A 25791-nucleotide genomic window follows, 5' to 3' on the forward strand; every position below is an offset into this window, starting at 1 on the left:
TAGTCAATAATTTTCAAATGAACTCAAAAACGCAGCAAACGCAGAGTTATAAACATCGCAAAATTTGGCAACCCTATGTTTGACATTTAAAAGAAAACAGGCATCAGAGGAAAAAGAATATTTTTGTAATTTTTATTGTGAAAGGAATATGGCTTGCCGCAAAATTATATGTGATTTTCCAATTTTGAATCGCAGCAACAAGAAAGTGGTCGTTCAAGCAAGCTCTAGTTTAGCGCGTAATTATTCGCAAAATTCAGATTTGCAAAAGGTGACGCACACTGGCCAGGTATAGTTAGACATTGTTATGCAAACAATAGGGACATTTTATAACCGTTAAATTTCAGGTATTTGCTGAAGATGATTATCGCAATGTCCGCTTTACAAATGCTAAGCGTTACGTCAATGAGAATTGGGGCATTAAATTGGTGAATGAAATTCCACCCAAAGAATGCAAAGAGCGTGTGGTGTATTGCGATGGCGGCGACGGTCCTCTGGGACATCCAAAGGTTTACATTAATTTGGTAAGCTTGAATGATAAAATTTAATATCAAAGCAGGCGAATCCTTTAACAACAAGGAATACTGTAGTTTTGCATAATAATAGTTTATTCGACATAAGCATTGCAAGAAAGTATTTCGATGGAGGATCTTGCATTAAAATTTCATTTATGTTATTTTACGCCTCAAATATCAAGAAGTAATATTTATCAGGTAGACTCTTACTGACGGCTATATTTTTTTTCTCCGGTAATTTTACGCAACTTCTAGGGTTTACCGACAATGCAAGCATAAAACAAACAAAAACATTATAGTGGACGAAGTCCCACCATTAAATTCCACTTCATTTCAATAGGGCACCAACTTTCAAGGAAAAAACGCAGACATAAAGACAGCCAATTTAAAATTGGTACAAAAGTAAGTTCTTCTGCGCGTTGCTAAATCCACACAAACTTATTATAGTCTTGTACCACAAATGTTGTAAGGTATAATGAACGAAAACAAACTATCGTTATTTATCTACAATATGGAATATAAAATACATCGCATAGACTGCTGGAATTTATCCGTTATATAGCCACAAAATGCATATAATTAACGTAAGCTCTGATGATATAATTATTTGCTATTTGCAGTATAGTCTTTCGTACGTTTAAGATTGGTTTTAGATTAATTAATAGAAATTACAAAAAAAAAAATTCTCTCGGGAACTTGTCAAACTATACTCGAATACCACCAAGATCGCCTCTTGCACAAATGCGAAAAAAATATTTATTCTTCATTTCTTCGTATGTCGCGGTCTCAAAATGCCACAACGTCTAATTTAAAGTTTAAATAAAATATAGGACGCGCGATTTATATATTGAGTAAATGAATGAATTGTACACAACACACGTTGTGAGTATTAAAAATTTCGATCCCAGCTTAATAAAACTTTATTGCTTTGCTGTATTTGAGTCCCATAATTCACTGATGGTGATAGAAGCATCCTTAATTAGTTAAGTTGTAAGAAATATTTAACCATTTATTTAATTGAATAGTAATAACTATTTTTTGCAACTATACATATATTTCAGGATAAGCCTGGTGCTCATGCTTGTGGTTATTGTGGTTTGAGATTTGTTAAAAAGGATGCGCATCATTAAAATCTGTGTTAATATGAATAAGATATCAAGCCATTGTTAAGTTTTGGTAAAGAAATGCCATAACCTCTAAAATAAATTGAGAAAAATAAATGAAAAAAATAAAATGTTATTTATTGCACTAAACGAAGTAATCATTCTCCAAAATAAGACTTTAAAAAAATTCGCATTTTTCATCAAATGAAACATGGGTCTATCTCAAGACATTATGATCGCGCTATATACATTCAGACTAATATATTATACCTTACAAGCGTAAGGTGTAAGTTATACCTTACAAGCGTAAGGTGTAAGTTATACCTTACAAGCGTAAGGTGTAAGGTATAAAAATACCGCTCATAAAAGCTCTGACAACTATTCTCCATCGAAAAAAGCAACTTATCGGAAATAAGTTGACTTTAGATGAGATTATACTGAACGCAGTAGACATCTAAAAGAAATAGTTGCACCAGAAAGGACAAAAAATGAAATCCGAAAATCGAAAAGGAAGTTACAAGAGATAACTGAAATCCTAAAGATATCAGAAAGCGGCGAATTCACTGCTTCGCATGAAAAATTGGACATGAGAGTACTGTTTTCCAAGCAGATGCCGCGTATGTCATTAATGTAGGGTGAATAAATCCGAACATTGCGAAAAAGCGATGTTTTTTCTAATTTATCCTTGAACTTATTGATCGTTCTTCGCTCTAAAATTCGCTAAACTAACTATTTCAACATAATACAGGGATCTCAAGGCAATAGAAATTTTTATACAATACAAACTGTTTATGATTCTTCCAAACGTACACATCTTGCAATAAGCGTCTGTATTTGGTCACATCCCCTTTTTAGGGCGATTGGAGTGATCGCAAAACGACATCGGTGGAATGTGTGATGAAAACCAGCGCAGAGTTTCGCTTAAAAAATATTCTTTGTTAAAGTTTGGGTTCAAAGGAGAAACGCACTACTATCACTTTAATTGAAGAAAGCTCGTGCCTACTACTTTTTGATTTCAACAGTTTCAACTCCTACGGCCTTTCGATATCGTTTTCCGTTTTTTGCTACGTATGTATAAAACTAACAAAGAGTGTATTCGACATTTACGTTTTAAATAGGAGTCTTGGGATAATATTCCATCGAAGTTGTTCAAATGGGTAGAAAAACTAGCGTGAAATACTTGAAGGCAGCCACGCTCCGGTCGACCATCATCATTATCAAATGAAAAAAAGATTTAGAAATAAGCGATACATATCGTGTAAACGATAATAAATAATTCTTACGGCTATTAATATGAATTTAGAAAAAGGAAATCATCATAGGTAATTATTTGACGGGAAAGAGCGAAAGTGTACAAAATTTTACATCTGAAAACCCGAATATCACATTTATATGTTTGCTATGCCATTCATTTTCGTCTTTATTAGGAAATTATCGAAAATTATATTAGAACAACAACAAATAGTATTACAAAGATGCGTAGACATATGTGATTTATTGATGCCCATCATTCGGGTCAATAATAATTGTAATTAAAAATTCATTTAAAATTAAATTAAAATTAATAACTTCAAATAAATCCAATTAACTTAATGTTGGATTCATTTTACGGGATAAAATAAAAAACACCAATTATAAAATATTTGTATATTAATTTGAAAAAATAAAACCTTAATCTTAAGTAAGAAGTAGTTGCATTCATTTCGAATTTTTTTTATGTTAATTTTTTTTTTATACGCCTTCTTGATTTAAATATGAATAACATGTATTTCGGGTCATTTAGTATTTTAGATGAGCTTTCTTTTTCATTGTATAATGAGACAATAATTGTATGCAACATAATTATCTTACAGATACGCATGCATGCATGTATAATAATATATGCGGGCGGAAGACGTCTCAGTTTTTAAAAAGATTAAACAAAATATTGAATTTGCTGAAGAACTCAACATTTCAATTTTCTGCTACCACTCTGAGCAAATGTTTGCCAAGTTGTCGAAAAAATTCTAAAATTCATGACTTATGTATATGAAATTTTTTTCCTTCCCCTTTCTTGCTGGGGATTTAAGAAATTGAATGTGATGTGATATATAAAATTTGTTAAAATATATATATATATATATTTGTTTTATAACGTATTGCATATGATCCCCTTTTTCCTTTGTCCATTCACTGTAGACCAGCAAATCAACCATTCTTTGGTAACCCAGGATTTTTTTTTACTATATGATTTCACCGGTTCACCTTTCGCGAGGCCATTTTTTTAATTTTGGAGCTGGTAAAATATGCACATTAAGAGTACAATAAAACGAGCGTTGCCATCATTGCCCTTTTATCACTCAGTAAGATGTTCATCTAAAACACCAAATGCGTAAGCTTTTGAAAAGTAAAATATTGACGTGAACACCGTGAATAATGATCTTTGCTCGTGTTACATCAACTAGAATAATAATATGGTTTGCTTTTGCTGAAGCTGAAATCTTAAAGACGAAAGCCGTAACGACTGCTATGATATATAATAAACAATTTTTATATTTGATAATTGCGTTGCGTTGGTTTTGCTGTTCAATGAAAACTCGCAAATTTTTATTCAGTTGCATTACTGGTCACCAGAGATTTCTTGGTAAGGCGTAGCCTTCTTTTGAGAGATAAATATTACGCTCGCCCTCGTAAATTTCCGAAGATTCTTTAATACTACGTTTTCCAGCAGATGCTACGGCATCATCATACGTGGTAACGGTCTCAGATTTACCGTCCTTAGTACGTGTGGTTGTAATCGTTTTATTGCCCTGCGAATCTTGGGTAATTTTTGTTGTTTCATAGCTGCCGTCAGGTTTTCGAACAGTTTTAGTCATTACACTTTGACTAAACATTTTGGGGCCCTAAAAATTCTTTAACATATTTACTATGTCAATTAGTAAGATTCTAAAATAAATACCTGAAAATGTCCATCAAAAGCTCCACCCGCAAAAGGGCCTCGCGGTATTACCGGAGACATCGGATTCATAAAATCCGGTCGACGGTGTTTTATACGTTTGCGTTGCTCCTCATTTCCATCATCTAGCGTGCCATGAATGCGGCCCATAATTATCTCTTCGTCTGTTAGTTTCGGCTTCGATTTACGAATGGCTTTTTTGTCATTACGTGGCAAAATTTTAGTGGTGGAGTCCAGAGCAGTTTGCGGACTGTCTTGCATATATTCCCCATTGGCAAAACGTTGAATCAATGAATGCAACTGGTCGGCAAATATCCTAAAATAATATTCATATATCGTTTTACGTATAGTTTTTAATCAAGTGAAAATTATTATATTTAAGTGACTTACTCCCCATCTAAATCGGTATCAAAATATTGTTTTTGTTGTTTTTCAAATTCTTTAAAAGTTTTACTTTCAAATCCCGGTTTTAAATACTCTTCCTTCAAATTTTTCTCAATGGGCATACGATTATCTGCCGACAACGTTATATAACAAAGCTGTGTTATGATACATATGCTAAAATTATTCGTTCTATACATACTTTCAAGTTCATTGATGGCTTCCAAAATTTGCTGCATTTGACTTTCAAAATGCTTTTGCAATTCCAGAGGATTAGTGAAAACCTGGAATGCGAATTTGCGATCATCATCAAACAACTCATCATCCGTTTCCGCTTCTTCGAACCATTGAGGTTTACGAAATTCATCCTTGTTTGGGGCGCCGCTAAAGAAATATAAAAACGTACAAAAATTTAAATTGAATGCTTCTGTCTGTAGGGTGGTGAGAAAAATTTAATGCCTATGAAGTGTCAATGCGCAGTTCCCATAAATTTATGATTTATGTCCTTTTGCCTGTTACAATGCACTTGTGTGTCTTGTGTCACCTTATTGATCTTACAATTCTAGGGCTGGTCACCTCAAAATGATGGTGTTTTTACACATGTACATACATAATTAAGTTTTTTATGCAACGTTTTTTTCTCTGGTAAGTTCTTATTGGTTTTTAATTAAGTTAAACTCACGAACTCTATTACTTACTCTCGGTCACGCTTGGCTTCCTCTTCGTTTTGTTGAAACATTTTCTTCAATATATCCATGATGTTGTCTTTTATTTCCCTGCAGATATAAAACACAAAGCGCAAATAAAAATAAATGAAATTTCCCCAAATTGTTTGTGTGTCTTTCAACTCAGTCAAGTTCTCACGGATTCTTTTCAACTTTAAATTTTAATAACTTTTTTCTCTATTCCTCAACCTCTGCTGCTTTGCTTCTAACCACTGCGTTTGACAATTCCAATCTGTTTTGTATAAGTTGTTGAGCAAGTTAAAGAGCTATCGCTTTCTTGCTTTCTGAGAGTTTCACAATAAATCTTTAGGTTGTTTTCGGGTCGGGTCGGAGTCGGAAAATTTTTTAACAAATAATTTGCGCATGATTTTTCCAAAAAAATTTCCTTTTATTTTCTTTTACAATGAAAATGTCAAAATATACACTGGCCAGTGTTGCCAAGATCCTGTATGCTGCTCATGTTATAGGTATGCGATTACTCGCATAGAAGAATAAATCAAATTATTCGTACATTTAAAGATCACGTACAAAATGAAACAAAACCGTTCTGCTTGGTCGTTTTCATCAAATTCAAAAAAAGAATTATTGTATCAATGTTTTAATTAAATGAGTGTTAAACGATTGTAATTATTAGTTAAATCTTCGAACTAACGACGTCTCTTATTTGGTTTAATAAATAGTAATATCCATAATAAATAGGAAAAACATTACTCGGTTATGTAATTCAATTTTATTCAAACATAGGTATGTAAATATTAAAGTATAAGAAAAAAAAAGATTTATTAACAAAATGTAATTCACAGAGAAGTTTGATTAACTTGGATTTATTCAGTGTAGATATTTGGTCTTAAGCATGCGAGAATTTTAACTTGCGCCCCAAAAGTATATTTCCTTAAAATTTAGAAAAAATATATATATTTGGTGTATTATTCTGATATGCAGAAACTGTTTATCTTTCTCGTTTTATGTGCTTGGCTATGTTTTCCTTATTGCTATCGCGCATTGCAGCAAGCTTATTCTTTTGCAATTTCATCATTTTGTTTTCATCAGCGCATTTTGTAGTAATAGCAGTTCGTACTTCCTTCTCTGATACGTTGCATTTACGGGTTACAGCGAATATAATATCCTGAATAATGAGAGGATTTAACATTTGCTTAAGGGGTTTGCCGTGATCTTTAAAAGCGGGTGACGGTTTTCCCGTCATAGAATGAGTCGCCAAAGTAGGACGATCAAAAATAGTCATAAGAAGCTTGCGCGTGGCCATTGACGCCGAAGTCCAATTTACTGTCTCGTAAATGTTGGCCGGTATACGAGTGTTATTGGGCCCAATTGATACCATAATGTTATCTGCATTATATTTTTGCTCAATATCATTATTTCTAATGTAACCATTGTCATTTGCATGAGATGTTGAGGACTGTTGAGGATCTACTTTCAGCAAGCTATTGTTGCCGAAGCGGCGATTGACAGACGCAGAAGTGCTTCCATTTTTGGAATTAACGGGTGTTACCCTGCCGTGTTCGCTTAGTAGAAAATTGGAATTTCCTGGTAAATCATGGTCAGCATGAAATTCTGCGGCAAGCTTGCGTCGTTTTATAAGATGGTGTTCACTATGTTGTGAAATGGGTGGTGTGGTTACTTCTTGAACTGAATTTGCATTGATGTTCGAAGAAGTCGCCGCCGACATCTCAGTTTTGGTTTCAGCTTCTTCAGGCATCAAACAAATCTCTAAACGCCCTGAATCAGCTGAATTATTCATATTAATGGCTCCATCATCTTCCGCCAATTGGATTTCAATTGGTTCATCGCACGCATCATGCGATCCTTCCGCTATAATTGTGTATTTAAAGCTTTCTGCTGATTGCCCAACTTGGTGTAATGGATTTATAATTGAGGATGTAGATACGTTGTTGTTTACATTAACAATTTTTGGCGGTAATGGGCTTGCACCTTCATCTAGCGATGACTGCATGTTTTGGTACGCTACATTCTGACTGATTGTGTGCATATTTTGCCCCAATAAAGCAGAAGTTCTTTCAGATGTTGCATGTATTTGAAACAATAGATCTGCATGCGCACGTAGTCTTTCTTCTAGAACGCGAATTTTTTCCAACAGTTCCTTTTCTTTTTGGCTCTGGTGCCCTTTGGTTTCGATTTCATTTAAAAAGCCGAAATCATCGGCAGTAGTTTGGGTCCACACATTCAACATAATTGGACGTTCATAACGATCGCCTGCATCCATTACTCTTTGATAATTTTGTGAAGATCCTTGCAAAATTTTTGGTGATCCCACCGTAGAATGTATTACCGTTTCAGAGTTTATCTAATACACAGTGAGAATGAATTAACATGAGTACTTATTCGAATCTGTCTTCTTAAAATGCTTACTATTTTCGTTTCCATTTTATTTATTGTTTAGTTAACGATCCTTTAATTCTAGTATACAAGCGTAATCAAAACGGAATCAATTTGATATACGTTGTGTTTTAAAACTCTCTTTCTCCGTATTTTCTGTTAACTGCAAGTAGTTCACCACGAAACTAAACTGTTTTACTTTTCTTTGTGAACGCAAATTTATATATAAGTAATGCATTGATGTGGGCCCATAAAGTCTTTCTACCTAATACCCTTTTTTACCTACTATTTCCATTTTAACACATCTGCACCTACACATACATACATACATGCATGCATGAACATGCGAAAGTCTGCAGCTAGATCAGTAAGGGTGGAAAATACCAATCGCGTTTGTTTGTTGCTGTTCTCACTATAAAATGAAATGAATACAAAACGTTTTTAAAGAAACATTCCCATTTAATCTTACTTGGGTTTTTTCCTAGTTCTTTGTTGTTACGTTTGAACGTCTCTTACCTGTGTATAAATGCGCGCAAAATGTTTTCTTCTGCTCAGATCGTTGCATGTTTGCTTCGAAAGATAGAGAAATAATATAACAGAAATTGTTGTTTTTGTTTCCAGCAATTGTTTGTTGTTTTGTTAGATTACAAAAGTAACAAACAACTATACAAAGAAATGTATATTTTTTTTACTTTCGTACACACAGCACTGCCAGGCGCGAATTTTTTCCCCCTTTCTCTGTTCAATTAGGCAACATTTTATGTATATATCTGAGGATCTTTTCGCCAACCAATTGGAATTCAATTAATTTGTTGGCGCAATTTACGCGCTCCTACTCCTTGTTTTTTAACTTGTTAGTAGCTTTGTTAGAAACTACCCTTACTTTCATTGGTTTCTTGCACCCTAAATTCTGACTACATAAAGGGGCCTCTTTGAAAAATTTGATTTTAATCAGATTCCAAAAGTGAATTTCTAATTTTTTATAATGTAACGAAAGGCTACGCATGGAATGTTCATGCTTTTTTCTTTGGAAACTGATTCCCAACATTTCGTTGAGTAATTTCAAATCCAAATTCTCGCTTCACTGTTCACAAAAGTTTTCTTCTTAAAATGAAGATAAGAAAGCAGAGCAGAATCGTATACTTTTTAATATAATAACTAAAAAGCAAGAAATGAGAATTTTTTTGCTTGTTGGCTTGGGTGTGAAAACTAATGTCTTTTGACGGTTTATCGAAAGTACCATTAAGAAAGGCAGAAATGTTCTATGATCACTTAGTACAAATTTATCCCCGTGTTCTTTCGGTAGAAGCCATTGATTTTCAATAATATATATTTTCTTTTTGCAAATCCAACGAAAGCTTGCACATTCTTGGTAGCAAGAACCATGCAATTAGTATGGAAATATCAGTAAATAAGCCGTTATGACTAATAACGATAAACACTAAATTTTCTTATGTGCGCACTGAGATGAAAAACATTCAACATTTTCAAATATGAACAAATTACGAATACTTAATGTAAATGTGCGTATGCGCTCCATTCTCCATCACCAAGCATATGTAGCAGCCTCTTATAAGTATCATTTACGCATATGTATTTAGTGATCTGCGATCTCTGACACAACACCTACCTGCAAAATAACACCTAAGGATAATAACCTGTACAAATGCTGCGTCATAAGCATTTAACCTACATCGCGTATACACGAAAATCACCGTAACTATTAAAACTGAAAAGCCGCGTATCACACGCACGAATCTATTAGGAATTTTTGACTATTGGGATCAGCTTCTTGTATGATAAGTCACCTTTTACGAATTCTAGATTGATTTATTTTTGATCAAAGCATCACCCTTGAGAATTATTACAATTTATCTATTGCACTGTCGTAAGTATTGTTAGAGTTTATCTCTTGCATTGTCGTGCACAAACGACATGTTTAGAGTATTTTCATCAAAACCCAATTCCGTCGGGTATTTGCTTGCTAACTACACTTACTTTCGATAAATATCATTGAAACTGCGTGAATTATGTAAGCGTATGTATGTAAATTTTTTATTCTGATCGAAATATAATAAGGACGACATCTATTGGTGATAAACGATAAAGTAATGCGATGTATTAATTAATGTGCATAACGGTTAATTCGTTCCCCTTTCTCTACATAAAACAACAGTGTTCCATCTAGTATTATTGAGTTATTCAGTGTATACAGCCGCTAATCATGGAACGGATAAAATCGCATTTTCGATATACGCAGACTTGAAGCTGTCGAAACTCGTCGTACTCTTTTAGAAACTTATGTTAAAGTTGCTCCATCATCATAAGCCCAATTGCTGGTTTTGATTTCAACGGTTTAAAAGTAGCGATCTTGATATCAATGGCTTGGAGAATCAAAAAGTTTCGAAGAAAATACATTGCGAGACTTCCTCTTGTACGACAACGTTCGGTCATATGTCGCAAGGGTTCGCAAAGATGTACTGTTCCAGCACGAATGAGAAATTCTGCTGCATGTAGCAGGGCTTGGCTGGCCAGCGGCTTTATAACGCTGAAGAAGTTCCAATATGCCAATGCCAATGATAGGATCGCCGTCAAATCAATATCAAATAATATTTCGACAAAGTATTGTCATGTTGCCAGAAAGATGGCAACAAAGACAAACATTTTTGTCAACAATATTGTACCAATTTTTCTCAATAAATGCCTTTTTCCACTAAAAAAGTGATCAAAGTACATGCAAGTAATGATACTGTACATACCGTCAAAATGAAGATATAAAAAAATTAGATAAAAGAAAATGAATGCATTGCCTGAAGACAGAAAGGAAATTTGTAGAAAACAAGTCCTTGCTGCTTGCTGAAATGCATAATACCGCATTCAAAAAGTATGGGGAACTTTTTTATAATAATTTTCGTCTTATTTACAAGGAGTCAAAAAATTTATGCGGATTATTATTTAACGAGTCTTTCCGCAGTACACACTCAGATTTAAGGCAAGATAATCTTTGGGCACGTACGGCTGGCAGTTATTCATAAAGTTCGAATAAAAATTTTCCACAACCATCGTTTTCACCTAATACGACCTCAATACTGCCGACTATATTCCTTCTACTTCTACTTCTCGTTTTGAACTAATAGAAAGCATTAAAGCGACTTTGACGAAAATCATTGCCAATAAACGCAAGAAGTTCTTCAATTTATAAGCCAGCAAACCTGATTACCTACAATTTACCTCAGATATAATGGAAAATTACCCTAAACAAAAAAATTAAGTTTACATTAAGCGTAGCAGAAAAGGTTGAAATCATGATTACCAAGCCAATTTTTGCGGAATCGAATTTCAGTGCGATGGAGCTTGCTTTGGTTTAGTATAGCTACAGTGACGGTTCAGACGGTATACGCATCCATCGAGACAAACCGATTGGACATAGATCTCTTCGACTGTGGCCGCCGCCCTATCTCTTTGCCTTTCTTCACGGCTTTCTGACGGTCACCGACGGTCTTACACATATAGGCGACATCCTGTTAGTGATTGCTTATATAAAAGAAAAAAATCCCCTTATTTATTGAACACAGAACATTTTCAAGTTTAAGGACAACAACAAGCTAAACTGCTTGCACTGTAAACTAGTTTTTATAGCCTGTAATAGATACGTGATGCTCTCTCAACAGAGAATTAATGCTTTTGCACAATGCCGAGTGCGGCATGACTTTCTTCTAGAAATTTAACCAATCGATTTAGAAGCATATCTGTTACGTCGTTTTGTTGTTTTTAACTCTAATAAAGAAATCTAAACTAAACATTTGACTAAAAAGTGTTTATACAGAAATTTTCTTGCCCTATACAAACAAATTTTCGTGGGATGTATTATTTACATTCACAAAGTGTACACTTTTACTAATTTGCTTGGGGCACATAGACCGCCTAAGAACGTTCCGCTACACCAAGCGTATTTACGGTGCACAAGTTTAAGAATAAGGGAACAAACGAGAAAACAAAAATCTAAATTGAAATATGTGGAATAGAATCCATTAAACCATTGAGGGTTGTAAGGATTTTTCTTTGTACTCATTGCACAAATAGCAATTTAAACATCTGCTTGAAAAAAAGTGAATAAGACCAACTACGCAAGCGTGTATTAGTGTGTCAGTTGAGTTAGAGTAACTATGCTTGCATTTCTATGGATGTAAATGCAAGAAGCAAAGGCTTTCATAAAAATCAACTTCAAATTTTTATTTGCAGCTCATCAGAAAGCATTTTTATTATGTGAAATTTGAGTTTTCTAAAGAATGCATTATTTGAATAAACGAAATCAAGTCTGGTATAACAGTTCCGCTGTTTTAACTACTCCACGCTTTGACATATTGCAGAAGGATGCAACATAAAAATTTCCAATGAATATGTGACAACTAAGTTGTGCGCTTTTATATCCTGCACCGTTTGCCCAGACAGACTTGAGATAGATCCAACTTTTAATTATACCGATCGATTTAGAATCAGTTTCGGAATCGATTTAAATATGACTGATCGTTCGTTTTTCTTGACATTTACTACACTCACATGTTTTGGCCCAAGGACGAACGCTATTGAAAATGTTTCGGAACGGACCACTTTTTCCACCATTCACCATATAACGCCCTATTTTCGAAAGTCGATATATGGGCCCCATTATAATGTTTCTAGTAGTTATTTATGTATTATAGGACCGTAAGCGTCAAGATGTACAAAAATTATATTTATTTCAAGGATCTCAAAATAATATACAAATATTGCCGAATATATATGTAATTGCGATTTTAACGGATCGACTTACCATTTAGACGATAGTGCATAATATTTAGAGAAAGTTTAAGGTCAATATATTTTATGAACTGTCAATCATAGTTTTCTGCCCACTGTATCTTAATTACGATTAGTTTTGCCCTATAGCTTCAAATGTAACGGTATACAACAATATGAACTGTAGAATTAAGTTCCTAGTACAAGTAGATTGTAAAGTAGAATCTTTTGCGTATATGATAATAGGTAGTTCATCTGATGCATCAGCTTGTAATCCATCACGACGGGTTCAGTATTTTTGCAGGTATCTACGATAAGAGTTTTTGTGTGATTTTGACCGAATTTCTTCTAAAAAGAAACTCTCATCTCTCGAAAAGTTTTGATATTACACACATACAAATACTTTTTTCATCTTTTCAGTTTGTTAAAATATCGCCTGGTGAAGGTGTAATCCCTCTGCCTGTCTAGTATCAAGTGCCGATAGTATCAAGTTCTTGCTTTACTTCTTTTTGGCCATAAAGAGGCACGGCAAATCGATGGTTCCATTGCCACAAACTAGTGAATATCATTTCTGTGTGCTATGTAGTCACTAATGCGAATTTTTTACCTTCCGGCAGTGCTATAATAGATATAAACTACTTCAGGCTTCTCGATTTTAGATCAATTTCTACTTTAAACTGTACATTACAATTTTCGCTTGTGGTTCAGCGCCATCTAGAAGCTTAGCCATTACATAAGTATGTTGGTAGTAAGTATTTTGATTCGATTACTTATTCAGTAAGTTCGTACATACATGACATACATAGGATTATTATTGTTGAATCCGCATAATTTTTAGACAGTTATCTAGTTTCAAACGAAATGTGTGAAGATTTGAAAACATTTCAACAATTGGTTTACAAGTCACAGTAGTTTATGCGATCCTGCACATCAAATCCACATTTTCCCATTGTTTTGCTGAAGTAACGTTAACGTCGCTAAAACTTGTACCTTGTGCGTGTCATGATATTTCCATATATTTCGTTTGAAGGTTAATACTATCTAAATATTGTATGGACTCGTCAATAGTTGCGACATTTACATGTCATCCCACGAATTTATTGAGTGATGTGATAGCAACATCAAATAAGCGGACTACAAATTTTACGCTCTTCAAGAGATGTATAGTGTACATGTTTGGACCTCGGGGATAATATCGCAATTTTAACTGATCGCCATTCTTGTGTAGGGCATAAAAAACCGAAATTAATAATTTTTTTTTTGAATTTCATTGTCTTTAACATTTATTGCGATAACTAACAAGGTCATCTTTTTCTTTGTTTTGTTGAGTGTAGTCTAATTTAAGCAATTTTTTTTTTTTTTTGGCCATAAAACGAATAAATGTTTAAGTGGGAAAACCCACGTATTTAAACGGTTCATAACAGACGGCTGCAAGTCATTTACAATTTATGGATTTACTGTTTATTGACGGACTTATCGAAAATTTCATAATGATTTTGAGTTTTAGAAAGTATTTTTTTATCTCTCTTCACGTTTCTAGTCGCCAGAGAGCGGAATTTCTACGAATTTTATTGTAGCAAGTGTTTACATTCGAACATAGGGACTTTTGTATCTATCCCTAGCCGACATAAGTTATTTGCCAATTCAGGTATCATTTTGGACCTTATGGATTATATAACTGGTTCTACTTCCACTGTGACGTGCTTTAAAAAATTCATTGAATGTTAAAAGCGCTACTGCCTGCTGCTAGGGCTACTGGTGCAGCTTAGAAATGAAATGATTTTCATATCTTTCATCATTACAGAACATACAAGGACAGTAGATGAAAATGACCATTTGGTTAGGATCAACCATTTGCAATTAATGTTTGAAAATAAATGGTGAAACCCACTGAAAAGTGATTTTGTTTCTAGTATTAACGTCGGCAAATCCTAGCCAATTTTGCCTTCGCTTACGTCATAATCCTAGATTTGAATTAACAACAACTAATCTTAGAGAATATGCTTAGGTTTGCAATTGACTTCTCCATTGGAGTTTCACCAATAATGTACTGAAAAACGAAATAGAAAGCAAGCAAAGTTTAATATGGGCTTGGGAGTAGAATACCGATACTGGGCGCGGGGGGTTTGTGGAAAAATGCTCTTTTCACAGTAATGATAGTAAATACAATTCGGTGATTCGGGCTTCTTGTGGAAGTCTTTTTGTATTGATATCTTTCATTGTATTCCTTCAGGTTGGTGATGCAGGCATATTCAACTTCACACTTTCTCTCGGCTAAATATTTGGTTTATAACTTCCGGATTTTGTAATTGGATGATCTCCTTCAGTGCCTCTCTAAAACTGGTTGAATCGTTCTTCTCTTCTTTCAAGGCCTCTCTAAGGCGGGGCGGTTAATCTCCTTCTGTAACGCTATATGGGAGTGGTTGAGTGCTAAATTGTTGGGTGCCGGGCTGCTTGCGGGGATACGATCAACCAGGCGTTACCCCAATTAAATGATTCGTGCTATATCATGTGATACTGCTGAACATCTTATTTTCAGATGTTCCAGACTTGACAGTATTGTAGCGACTTGTATGAAGTTATCAAGTGACACGTTATGTATGTGCATAGATATTTGTAGAATTCCGTGAGGGTTATAAATGTTTTGTTAATAGGCGCCTCGGACTTGTGCGTGGTTAGCGGCCACAAATCCCTTCGGATCGTTTTTTACAAAGCAATTATTTTGCTCAATGAAAGCATTGTTTCTTCTAAATAGTATAACCGGGTAATCTATTATAATACTGAATTCGAAGCACGATGTTTTGGCCTTGGTTTGAAACATGGCATTGTCCCAAGTTTTAACAAATTATCTCAAGAATTACGACCTGTAGGTCGAACTCAAAGCTCTATGGATTAACACTAGATATGACGGATATATCTAAATTGACTGAGGATATGATTCAGATTCAATTGATATAATAAGAGAGTGCAAAAGCAATGTATAGATTAAGATAACCATAGGGTACCATGATACTGGCAATTTTTTTAAACATTTTTCTCATTCAATTTTTTTCCAATATATTGTAAGGTGCCGTCACCAAATTATAAAAATAAATTTTCTGTCACTTGATCCTATAAAAGGGCTACGAAGTTCGAAAAATCGTTTTTTTGTGGAAAATTTCATCAGAGAATTTAAAATTTTTGCTAGGGCCTGTATACAATAATTTACAAAAAACAGTTTGGCAAACACCAAATTTGCTCTGTAACTTGGTCTTAAGATTGATTGTAAGACCTCGATTTTGGAAAAACAAAAAGTGAAGCGAAAATACCTGAAATAAAAATTTTACAAATATCCAAATTTTCCTCAAAATAACCCGCAAAAGTTTTTACAAAAAAAATGGAAAATAATTTTCTTAGTTAAATTATATAAGTTTTATATATGTTATATTAATCAGATGAAAATTTTTGACCCGCTTGTGATTTTATTCTGTAATTCTTAGAACTTAAAGAATATGATTGATCCATTACCATCTTTGAACATTTTTAGAGATCAAATGTTGACTAGTTCTAAGCGATGTGAAAATTTAATCCTAACGAGGAATCATGTTATTATTAATATAACAAATAAAATACATAAAATTAATCTATGTACCCACTTTGTACATAACTCTTGCCTATAATCACCGATTTATTCTTGGCTTGGAATATGCTTCATATATTTATGTAGCTAATATCAATCAGTGCAAGAAACCTATTTTTTTTTATTTTTTTTTTTAAATAACATTTTATTGATTTTTAAAATCAAGTCAACGGAGAGGTTTTACAATTAAATTTTGAAACTCATTTTTCAATAGAAACTTTTTTTCTTTACATATGCAAAAGTAACACTGTAACAAGTAAACTAATGAGAAGTCCTGACTTAGAAGAATAATCGAAATCAATAATTTTCTTTGAGGGCATAAATGAATTCGTCAGCAATTATAAATTTGCCATTGCTTTGCCGTTGGCGGCTGCAAACGAATTTTGGGCTCATTTATTTATTGCTCTTTTGGCAGATGTTTGCATATAGTTATTATTTGAATCGGTTTACAGTATTTTGCATAATTTTCCCTTTGAGCACTTTTTGAGGTAATAATCAACCGTTTTTAAGAAAATTACATTGTTAGCTTCAAGTGTATCATAAAACGACATTTCTTAACCAATCGTATTGTACTGTATTCAGGTAAAGATAAAGGCGTATTAAACACGTTCAAAATGGGTATATAATCGTAGCAGTGCTGTTATGACCTAAGTCAGTCAAGTTAGAGAAGTGTTAAACAGTTGATCGTCTCTTAATCTTCGCATATTCGACAGTTGCTTAAGAAAGATTAAAGCAAATACACAATATTTACATTAAAATGAGTAAGACAAGTGAAGAAGATTTGGTTACAAGTGGTCATCGGGCTTTTGCCGCTTGGAATCCTATATTCAGTCTAGAGAGTCCTCTTAGAGTCCGCATGAAAGTTGTCGACGAATTGAATTCTAGCCTTATTATGATGGATGAATTATCCGAACAACAGAAGCTGGATGAGGCACTAGAAGGCCTGGTTCGAAGGTGTGAGGGCTTCAGGAAACTAAACTACTGCTCTTCAGAGCAAGGTAGTTCTTCGGGTGTATCGTCGCTTGCCGTAACACCGCCTTTGGACACAATAAACGAATCTTCTGATAGAAGTGATGCAAATAACGTTTGTGCAAATCAGGATATGAATGCTATAAAGAATGACAGTGACAGTGAAAATAGCTGTAGTGATGAATATCCTATGCGAACGGTAGATGATGATGGCGTTGAAATGGTTATAATCGGCAATTATGATACGCGCATTCCGGCAAAACTTTTCGATACAATTCTATGGAGTTCAGCTGCTTCCGCTACTCGTCAATTGTTGGGATTCATCTTTTCCGACGATGAATTAGCTACGCACACCTTGACTGGTAATATCATTGAATTTCTTATCGATTTTAAAATGCTAACTTATTTATATATTTGAATATTTAAGGTAAACCTTCACCAGCATTTCATGGTCGCCAACGGCCACCTAAATCGCAGCTAGACCCCGATAAAGTGGCCGACGTTATTTCTATTGTACAAGCGAAATGCTCTTGTAATGAACGCGTGGTTCGGGCAGCTATTACTACTAAATGTTCAGATACAGCTAGGAAGTACAAGCGTCAGTCTAAAAAGAATCAAACGATTTAATGTCAAATTTCTATTTATTTTATATATGTTTGTAAACATTTTGTAGCTCAGCTAATAATTAATTTTTAACTTCTCAATATTGTCAGTTCTCGTCAAGTGCATGATCGTGTACGTAAAGCAGATTTTCCTTAAAGAAATTTATTCTTTTTTAATTTAAGATTTAAAACGTCGATCAAAATACATTGTTGTTACATTCCGTTCAATTAATTTTTTAACAACAATTTTAGTTTAATACAAAACGTATCATGCTATTCGCTATCTTATTTTTTTGGACTCCAAGCTTCTATTTTCGGCTTTGTCGTAGTGTAGGGCATATACTGTTCTGCAAATAAAAAAAAATAACAAATTCGATGTAATTAACAAACAAACAACAAAAGAAGGAGAAGCGAATAATATCATTTTAAAAAAATGAGGGGCACGATAGCAATTGTGTGCAAAATAAATTTAATAATAAACGAAAAGAAAATCGTATTAATGAATTTTGTAACGAGGGCGTAACTTCATTAGACTTTGAAAATTATTTCAAAAGGATTTGTAATTAACATCGAAAATCGCTAGAAAGGTTAAAATAGTATACTAAGTTAAAAACCGATAAAGTTCTATGGAATTTCGAGTCGTTCGAAACTTTTTTATCGACTTGTTTACGCGCCAATAGCTCCAATAAAAAGCAAAACGAAATAATTAAAAATAAAATATTAGTTAGTTTGGTGTTATTTACCTTTTGTTCCAGATAGATTTTCACTATGGTCAGCCATCCATTTATATTTGGGACGTTTGCCATCGCGGATTGGCGGTATGTCCGTCTATTGAAGGCAAGTATAATTCAGATTTAGCAAACATTTTTATAAAAATATATAATTTTCAAACCTTATAGTGCATCCATCCAAACCATTCAGCTGGTATTTGTGAGCCATCATAATCCATATGTACATGTTCGGAAAATTCTACCCAGCGATTTCGTCCATAAAAGTAATAAGGATTCTCATAATATTTATTGCCGTACTTATCAGTGCCTATTAAACAACCTAGTTTCAAGTCGTCGTTCCTTAAAAGATATACAAAATGCAATTAAAAACTTATATAATTTGCTAGAGCGATTGCGACTTACCGATACAATTTTAAGTAGGTTTTTTTTATCCCACCATTTTGACGTATAATGTCGTATAGTTTAACTAGGCGATTGAACCCAAAATATTTCGACATCTTCCCTAAAAGACCCATTGATTCAAAAATACATCTTTTAAAAAATTTGAAATTAAAAATAGTAAAAAAAGCACCAAACCTTAGCAGTTAAAGAAAATATTGTTAAATCAGAACAGCTGTTGTTGACAGTTGGTAATAAGGGAAACTATTTAAAAGGCAAAACAGAAACCACAAAAACTCGCCGAGTTGCCACAACTTTTCGACATTACATTTTATAAGAGATCCGGCAATGATTTTATAATTATACCATATTTTTTCACAAAGGGCTGTTAATATTAATAATGAGGACAATTAACAAAGTTTTAGAAGTAAATTTTACGTTACCTGGGACATTTGATAACACGCAAGCATGTATTAAGCCAATTTTATTAAAGTTCAAACCAAAAATTTCGTGCGTACAATGAACCGTTTTGAGTCGACTCAGTAAATCATCTGTTGGTGATTTTCTGATTCACCTTAGAAGAAGAAGAAACAAATGTTTACAGATTTTGTGAATTGCTATAGTGATTCATTTATATTAAAGAAATAAAAATATTTTATGTGAGAGATGGCAAAAAATACTTCTAGTTCGGCATTCCGGAAAATCGATGTTGATCAATACAATGAGGATAACTTTAAAGAAGACGAAGCAGACACCGCTGTTTCGGGTCCTGATGAAAATGAAATTACTGCTTTGCTGACTCAAGGCAAATCCGTAGAAGCTTTAATTACGGTTTTGCAAAATGCCCCATTGCGATGCAAGCAACAGCATGTTAAGGTTAGTTTTACAAGTAAATGGCGTGCAAGTTGTAATTAATGATAATGTATTTTTGCAGGACCACGCCCTCACTTTAACAATAAATGTACTGCTCTCTATAAAATCGTCGCAAATTGACCAAGCTGTTGAAGCTTTAGAACAAAACGATCTTTTAGATGTTTTAATGAAGTACATATATCGTGGATTTGAAATACCTTCGGAAGGTTCTAGCGGTCACTTGCTGCAATGGCATGAGAAAGTATTTGCCAAAGGGGGGGTAGGTTGTATTGTTCGTGTACTGTCCGATAGAAATCGTGCTTAGATATCCTCTTGAGTAATTATAAATTTACGTATTTATAAAGTTTCGATAGAAAGTTATTCTTTAAGAGTCTTGCAAATGTTATCTAAGCCAACAACCGGTTTGAAATCTTTAGAAAAATTACTTTATACATGTTTATATACAAAAATTAAAACAAACATCTTCCTCCTTCTAATAAAACATCCCGGAAATTATATTTGTTTTTACGCAAATGTTAGATACTATTGGATATTATTTTGCTGCATTGCGGCGTTGGAAACGCATTTTTGAATGAATTTTTAAATAACCTTAATATGTACATGCGTAATGTCTTAGAATGGTGCTTAGGGTACGTCGACGGAGGAACTTTTGATTTTATCTATATTGTGAATTGTGGAAATGTTAATTAATTAATTAGTTTTATTTGTGAATTTAAATTTCTGAAGCGTATTTAAAATATGTACGACGGATCAACTTAGAACGTTTGTACATGTAACACTCCTCTAGTCGAGAAGAACCAAATATCTGTCACAATTTTCGACCAAACTATTTGCGATTAAAGTATAGTAATTGTAATATCAATGGCATGAAAACTAATGTCTAACGGGTGATAAAAATGTCTTGTCCCATTGGAAGATAGTTTTTGTAATGAAATTTAGATGTTTTTTAAATATTTGATTGTGTCTTTATTTTTTCAATTATTCTAAACACTAGTTGGCATTTGTTTAGCATGACCTATGATCGTATAATTTTTCAATAAACAAAACCGTATGTGAGCGTGCTAAACAGTTAACAGTTAACTCTATGCAAGCATGAAAAAAACAGACGTGGTTTAAAAGGAACTTTAGGATAAATAAAAAAATCTGTTATGAAAAACGAAGTTAAATTTAATTATAATAAAATATGTTTTACATGTTTACGACTGTCAATGACTGCAACGCTGCGGTAATTAATTGGAATCAAACAGGAGGTTATTTAATGCTTCGAAAAACTCTTTCGGTAAAGATCTTTGGAGAAATAATGTTCGAAATTCTGATAATGGCAGAGATTTTTCAATATGATATCAAAGCCCTTCTTTCAAATTTTTTAAATCTAAGATGTTTTTTTCTTTTTAAATTCAAAACGTACTTTCTTAATCTGCATTTTGGAATTGGGAAAGTTTGAAAAGAAATTTTGTTAACATAAAATGACATTTCTAAGGATTATTTTTTTAAACGCCCAATAAACAGATTGATATATTTTTAAGAAATTAGCTTGGAAAAAATCTTTGATTTATGGAATTTAATTTATCCTCTCCAAGTGTTTCATGATCGGTAAAAGTGCAAAGAAAGTCCAAACGCGCCAGTTAATTGAAAATTCTGAACATTTTAAGATAATTGAACATGGCTCCGAACAGTAGCGAATGTAAAAAAAGATGTGACAAAAAATCAGTTGCTAGGAAAAATTTGTTTAGAAATGCATTTGTTTGCTATAACAGCACATATAGTTGTGAAAATTGAAGCGCCAGGGAGCTCTTAAGATAAATGTAGCACTATTTGAAATTCGTGACAGCAATAGAATGGAGTATAAACATTAAGTAAGAGCAGAGCTTTCTGCTAAGTTTACCACATATGAGTTTCACGGATTTCGCTGATGATATGATTAGAACGAGTTAAAGCCTAAAAAAATTCAAAAAAGTTATTATTGAAGCAACTGCACATTTCATTTAATTACCTTTAACATATCGGCCGCCTCCTTTCTGCGTATCGCAATATGATCTGACTCATTAAGAAGTGTTTCAACTTTTTCCGATTTATATAAATGAGTAACTAATTCACTTTGCAAATTATCTTTAACATAATTAACTAGAAAATGCATAATAGCCTTTGGTACTGAATCTTGTATAGATTTACGTACAATGTAGAAATACGATTTGATGAGACGCTCTAAAATAAAGAAAACTTTGTTTAAGAAGTTCATTTTTATGCAAATTAAAATAAAATTTACCAATTACATCACAATCTTTTTGCTCTTTATCAGTTAAGCGTCTGGAACTTTGAGTAGCCGGTACATCGGGTAAGAGATTCACTGGCTTTACCGGACTTGACGATGTATTGTGAATTGGAGTGTTTTGATTTGAACTCTCCATACTTTCCCTTGGGATATTTTGATGTGGTGGCAAAATATTCGATAACCAATTATTTGGATGTAAAGGTGTCTCATTGACATGGTTCTAAAAAAGGGAAAAAGTAATTACGAAACAGTTGCACATAATATCTGGCAAGTTTCCTGAACCTGCTCTATTGAATCATTTTGTTGCTCTTGCTGAAGTTGCTGTTGTTGCTTATGTATGTTTTGGGCTGAAAGTACTTGCGGTGATGAGTTGGTTCCCCTTGGTGTGTTAGTGCGTCTGGGATTTTGGGCTGTATATGTATCTACCATGTTATCAGCTTTTAGTAGACTAGGTACTAAGGCAGCATCTTTATGAAAATCGGGATGCTTAGTATTTATGTAAGCCAATTCAATGGCCACTAGATTTTCCACCATTACATTAGTGGCTGGCAAACGCCGTCTTAATAACTGTGTAACAACGTCAACAATTTTTTCATGTAATTTTGGAAATCTATGAAAAAAATTTATTTTGTTACGACGGCGTTAGATAAACTATAAAATACTAACCTTAACATTTCCTGTTGAACTTCATTGCCACAATGTTGAACAATTCGTTGCATTTCTTCATGAATTAATTCAACACAACGTAGCGAGGGTTCTTCTAATCTACGTATCTGCCGCTTAACTAACAATTCAAACGATACTTCGGGTACGAAAAGTGCTGGCCTCGGACCGGTTGCGTTACGTATTGCTGTTAGAATATCCATTTTAGTTAGTCCTGCTAAGGGATGTATAGAATCTAATGTGCGTCCAAAAGTTTCATGAAATATATAACAAATGCGCGCTCCACCGCATAGTTCAGTGGTTTCGATATTACGTGCCGTACCTTCTATGGTGGAGCAATAAGCACTGGCAAATTTAGTGATAATCTGTAATAAAGTTTGACTTTTGTCTATAACATCTTCACCGTACGAATTTAATAACGATTGAAACTGTGAAGACATCACATTAACGCGAGTCTTTAGATCAGGTAAGCAATCGCGTATATGGTGCATTAACAAACGATTTAAGGTTTTTGCTAAATACGGAGTGCCGTTGCGTGTGGCTAATGTGGGATATTTGCGTTGCAAGAATGCCTCTTCGTCTTTCAATTGTACTTCTATATTTTTGTTATCTTTAATATCTTGTTGAGACCGATTCATTACACCGATAATGCCCAACTTAACAGGGATAACTCGCCCACATAATATATCAATTGCATCTGTACCGGCATCCATTAAATCGAGTTTGGTTACCACAGCTAATGTTCGACGACCATCTGGATCAACATCTTTGGCTAATTTCAGAGCTTCGCTAGTAGCCATATCTGTATTGGCTGCCGTTACCGCTAAAATAATTGAATTTGGATTTTCAATGTATTTTAAAACTAATTCTTTTATTTGGGTTTCAATATCATCAGGTTGATCACCCACTGGCACTTTAGTTATACCCGGCAAGTCTACTAATGTCAGATTAACGACGCTTGTTGAAAATATTTTCAAATTGATTGCTTCGCTACAGATACCTTTGTTGTTGCCAGCCTTTCGTTCGGTTTCCTCTTCGATCTCCTGGCGGATGTCGTTGAAATCGGTGAAAATCTTTTTGGTATGCAAAAATCGACCCCATTCTTGGGCATTCATAGTTCCTAATGTTATTAATTAAATGAATTCACTATTTATTCTTCAATGGCTATTAAGTCAACTTTGTTCTCTCACCATTTTCAGCAGAACGATGCTCACGATCTTCCAACGGACAGTGAATTAATTGTAAGATTAAGGGACATCTAGTAACGATGCCGGTGCCGCGTGGTAAAAACGAACGTCCTACTAAACTTTCGAGAACTGAACTTTTGCCTGAACTCTGTTGAAAAAGATATAAAGAAAATGGAAACCTTTTTCGATAACAATTTTAACTAATAATGCATCTAATGAAAAATGAAATAAAAGTAAGCATAAATGTACCAAAGGAGCCTTGAAGATCAAGAAAGAAGTTAAGGCACTTAAAATTAATTTTTCATATCAAGACTCTTGGAGAAAGAAATGCTTTAAATAAAAAAAATATATATTCACTCGAATTAACCGCCAACATAACCGAATCGCGAATAATTAGGAACATCTGTAAAACATGATCTCAATAAGCGCAAAAAGTAGCCGGCTTGATGTATGCAAAAATTCCTACCAAATGTTTGTTGATTTTATTTGTTTCTCTTTTTGTTAAAAAGAAAAAAAGGGGTAAAGAACTGAACATATTCCTTTTTCTAGCACACGCAAGGCACATATATGTTCGTTGCACTGTTCATATATGTGCCCATTTATTGCTGCTTCGCATTTACAGCGCGTATACAATTGGGTTTGTCACAAAAATCGTTTTCTAGCTGTATAGGGAAATATTGATTTTTTTCTTTTATGTATTTTGTTTGCGCCAGCTCGGATAAAAATCAAAACAATTGAAAAGTTATTACATAAACCTGAAATCCCGTTATTAGTATATTTAGATTATTAGGGAGAAAAGTGCCTGTTGTTATATAAGAAATGCATTCTAATTCCTTCGGTAGCATTATATATTCCTTTGCTGTGACACTTACCTGACTACCCAAAACCACGATTTGTGGCAATTGTATAGAGTCCGAACCAACAGTATTAAAAACGTCTTGTAATTTATTAATCACCGGTATTAGAGCCTCCATTTTCTTTTAATTCTGACTAATATTTTCCTTTGAACACAATCAAACTTTCATTAATAATTTATGACAATAGACTGTATTTTCTTTTATTTATTCTTGTTTTCACGCCGTCTATATATATATTTTAGGCTGCAATTACTAAGATATCCTGTACACGATTAGTTAGCATTCAGCGTTATTTTAAAGGTGCTTTATTTAATTTCTTAAAATTCACTTTAATGTACATTTGTTTACGCTGTTTAACTAAACTGAGTATATTGTAAAGTCTGTAATTTGTATTATTATTCAATTTGCAGAAGACAGTCTTTTTCTTTTCAATTTTGCTAAAATTCTCGTATAAACGCGAATACTGTAATCTCTTTATAAAACAGTGTCGTCAATTTTTAAAAATTTTATTTATGTAAATGCTTCGGAAAGCGATTTAATTGTTCAAAGGGGAGAATTTTTCCTTAAAATTATTTTATATGAAATTTTACAAAGCTGCAAGAAAAAAGAAATTTAATATAGAAAAAAAAGTTCCAATAAATAAAAAAAAATTAATATTGTTATGGAGCTAAAGTGATTAAATCCTTAAAAAATGGAAAAAATAACAAAGAATAGGGTTATATCGAGATATTCCTTAATTATTAGCTTAGAAGGGAAGTATATTTAGTATAATATTTTAGATTGCTGCTTTTGTTTTATCTCTCTTCAATTATTTTTTAATAATAATAATTCCACAGAATAACAAGAAAAT

The 25791-nt window shown here is 33.5% G+C and overlaps 7 protein-coding genes across 9 annotated transcripts; 3 read left to right on the forward strand and 4 right to left on the reverse strand.

Annotated features, from left to right (window-relative positions):
- The first annotated feature begins 62 nt into the window (after nucleotides 1–62).
- Nucleotides 63–1741, forward strand: LOC119633711 (NADH dehydrogenase [ubiquinone] iron-sulfur protein 6, mitochondrial). Its single transcript, XM_038027404.1, has 3 exons — nucleotides 63–286; nucleotides 345–521; nucleotides 1574–1741. Exons 1-3 carry the CDS (start codon nucleotides 149–151, stop codon nucleotides 1640–1642), a joined length of 384 nt encoding a protein of 127 aa, XP_037883332.1. The 5' UTR covers nucleotides 63–148; the 3' UTR covers nucleotides 1643–1741.
- Nucleotides 1742–3149: 1408 nt separating this feature from the next.
- LOC119633975 lies at nucleotides 3150–6014 on the reverse strand. Of its 3 annotated transcripts, none has more exons than XM_038027850.1 (5): nucleotides 5796–6014; nucleotides 5630–5707; nucleotides 4941–5315; nucleotides 4554–4866; nucleotides 4222–4497 (listed from the first exon to the last, which is right to left on the reverse strand). In XM_038027850.1, the coding sequence occupies exons 2-5, from the start codon at nucleotides 5686–5688 to the stop codon at nucleotides 4222–4224; spliced, it is 1023 nt and encodes a 340-aa protein (XP_037883778.1). In that variant the 5' UTR covers nucleotides 5689–5707; nucleotides 5796–6014. The 3 variants fall into 3 exon arrangements, with proteins under 3 accessions (XP_037883779.1, XP_037883778.1, XP_037883780.1); XM_038027852.1 differs by lacking the exon at nucleotides 5796–6014 and having other exon boundaries at nucleotides 4941–5064; nucleotides 5134–5315; nucleotides 5630–5688; XM_038027851.1 differs by lacking the exon at nucleotides 5796–6014 and having other exon boundaries at nucleotides 3150–4497; nucleotides 5630–5688.
- Nucleotides 6015–6460: 446 nt separating this feature from the next.
- Nucleotides 6461–8669, reverse strand: LOC119633341 (protein insensitive). The gene is made up of 3 exons (XM_038026849.1): nucleotides 8528–8669; nucleotides 8045–8423; nucleotides 6461–7979 (listed from the first exon to the last, which is right to left on the reverse strand). The coding sequence occupies exons 2-3, from the start codon at nucleotides 8057–8059 to the stop codon at nucleotides 6606–6608; spliced, it is 1389 nt and encodes a 462-aa protein (XP_037882777.1). The 5' UTR covers nucleotides 8060–8423; nucleotides 8528–8669; the 3' UTR covers nucleotides 6461–6605.
- Nucleotides 8670–16969: 8300 nt separating this feature from the next.
- On the forward strand, nucleotides 16970–18021 carry LOC119633531 (early boundary activity protein 2). Its single transcript, XM_038027132.1, has 2 exons — nucleotides 16970–17740; nucleotides 17806–18021. Exons 1-2 carry the CDS (start codon nucleotides 17167–17169, stop codon nucleotides 18003–18005), a joined length of 774 nt encoding a protein of 257 aa, XP_037883060.1. The 5' UTR covers nucleotides 16970–17166; the 3' UTR covers nucleotides 18006–18021.
- A 107-nt stretch (nucleotides 18022–18128) lies between these two features.
- On the reverse strand, nucleotides 18129–19381 carry LOC119633532 (probable NADH dehydrogenase [ubiquinone] 1 alpha subcomplex subunit 12). The gene is made up of 5 exons (XM_038027133.1): nucleotides 19288–19381; nucleotides 19114–19213; nucleotides 18873–19050; nucleotides 18724–18808; nucleotides 18129–18327 (listed from the first exon to the last, which is right to left on the reverse strand). Exons 2-5 carry the CDS (start codon nucleotides 19206–19208, stop codon nucleotides 18266–18268), a joined length of 420 nt encoding a protein of 139 aa, XP_037883061.1. The 5' UTR covers nucleotides 19209–19213; nucleotides 19288–19381; the 3' UTR covers nucleotides 18129–18265.
- Nucleotides 19382–19558: 177 nt separating this feature from the next.
- On the forward strand, nucleotides 19559–20720 carry LOC119633688 (actin-related protein 2/3 complex subunit 5-C). The gene is made up of 2 exons (XM_038027369.1): nucleotides 19559–19965; nucleotides 20024–20720. The coding sequence occupies exons 1-2, from the start codon at nucleotides 19756–19758 to the stop codon at nucleotides 20264–20266; spliced, it is 453 nt and encodes a 150-aa protein (XP_037883297.1). The 5' UTR covers nucleotides 19559–19755; the 3' UTR covers nucleotides 20267–20720.
- Nucleotides 20721–20784: 64 nt separating this feature from the next.
- On the reverse strand, nucleotides 20785–25509 carry LOC119633687 (dynamin-1-like protein). The gene is made up of 7 exons (XM_038027367.1): nucleotides 24957–25509; nucleotides 24088–24232; nucleotides 22901–24017; nucleotides 22517–22844; nucleotides 22229–22454; nucleotides 21956–22167; nucleotides 20785–21900 (listed from the first exon to the last, which is right to left on the reverse strand). The coding sequence occupies exons 1-7, from the start codon at nucleotides 25056–25058 to the stop codon at nucleotides 21844–21846; spliced, it is 2187 nt and encodes a 728-aa protein (XP_037883295.1). The 5' UTR covers nucleotides 25059–25509; the 3' UTR covers nucleotides 20785–21843.
- Between the last annotated feature and the right edge of the window lie 282 nt (nucleotides 25510–25791).

The sequence above is a fragment of the Glossina fuscipes genome, unplaced genomic scaffold (assembly GCF_014805625.2).
Source record: "Glossina fuscipes isolate IAEA_lab_2018 unplaced genomic scaffold, Yale_Gfus_2 2, whole genome shotgun sequence".
NCBI lineage: Eukaryota > Metazoa > Arthropoda > Insecta > Diptera > Glossinidae > Glossina > Glossina fuscipes.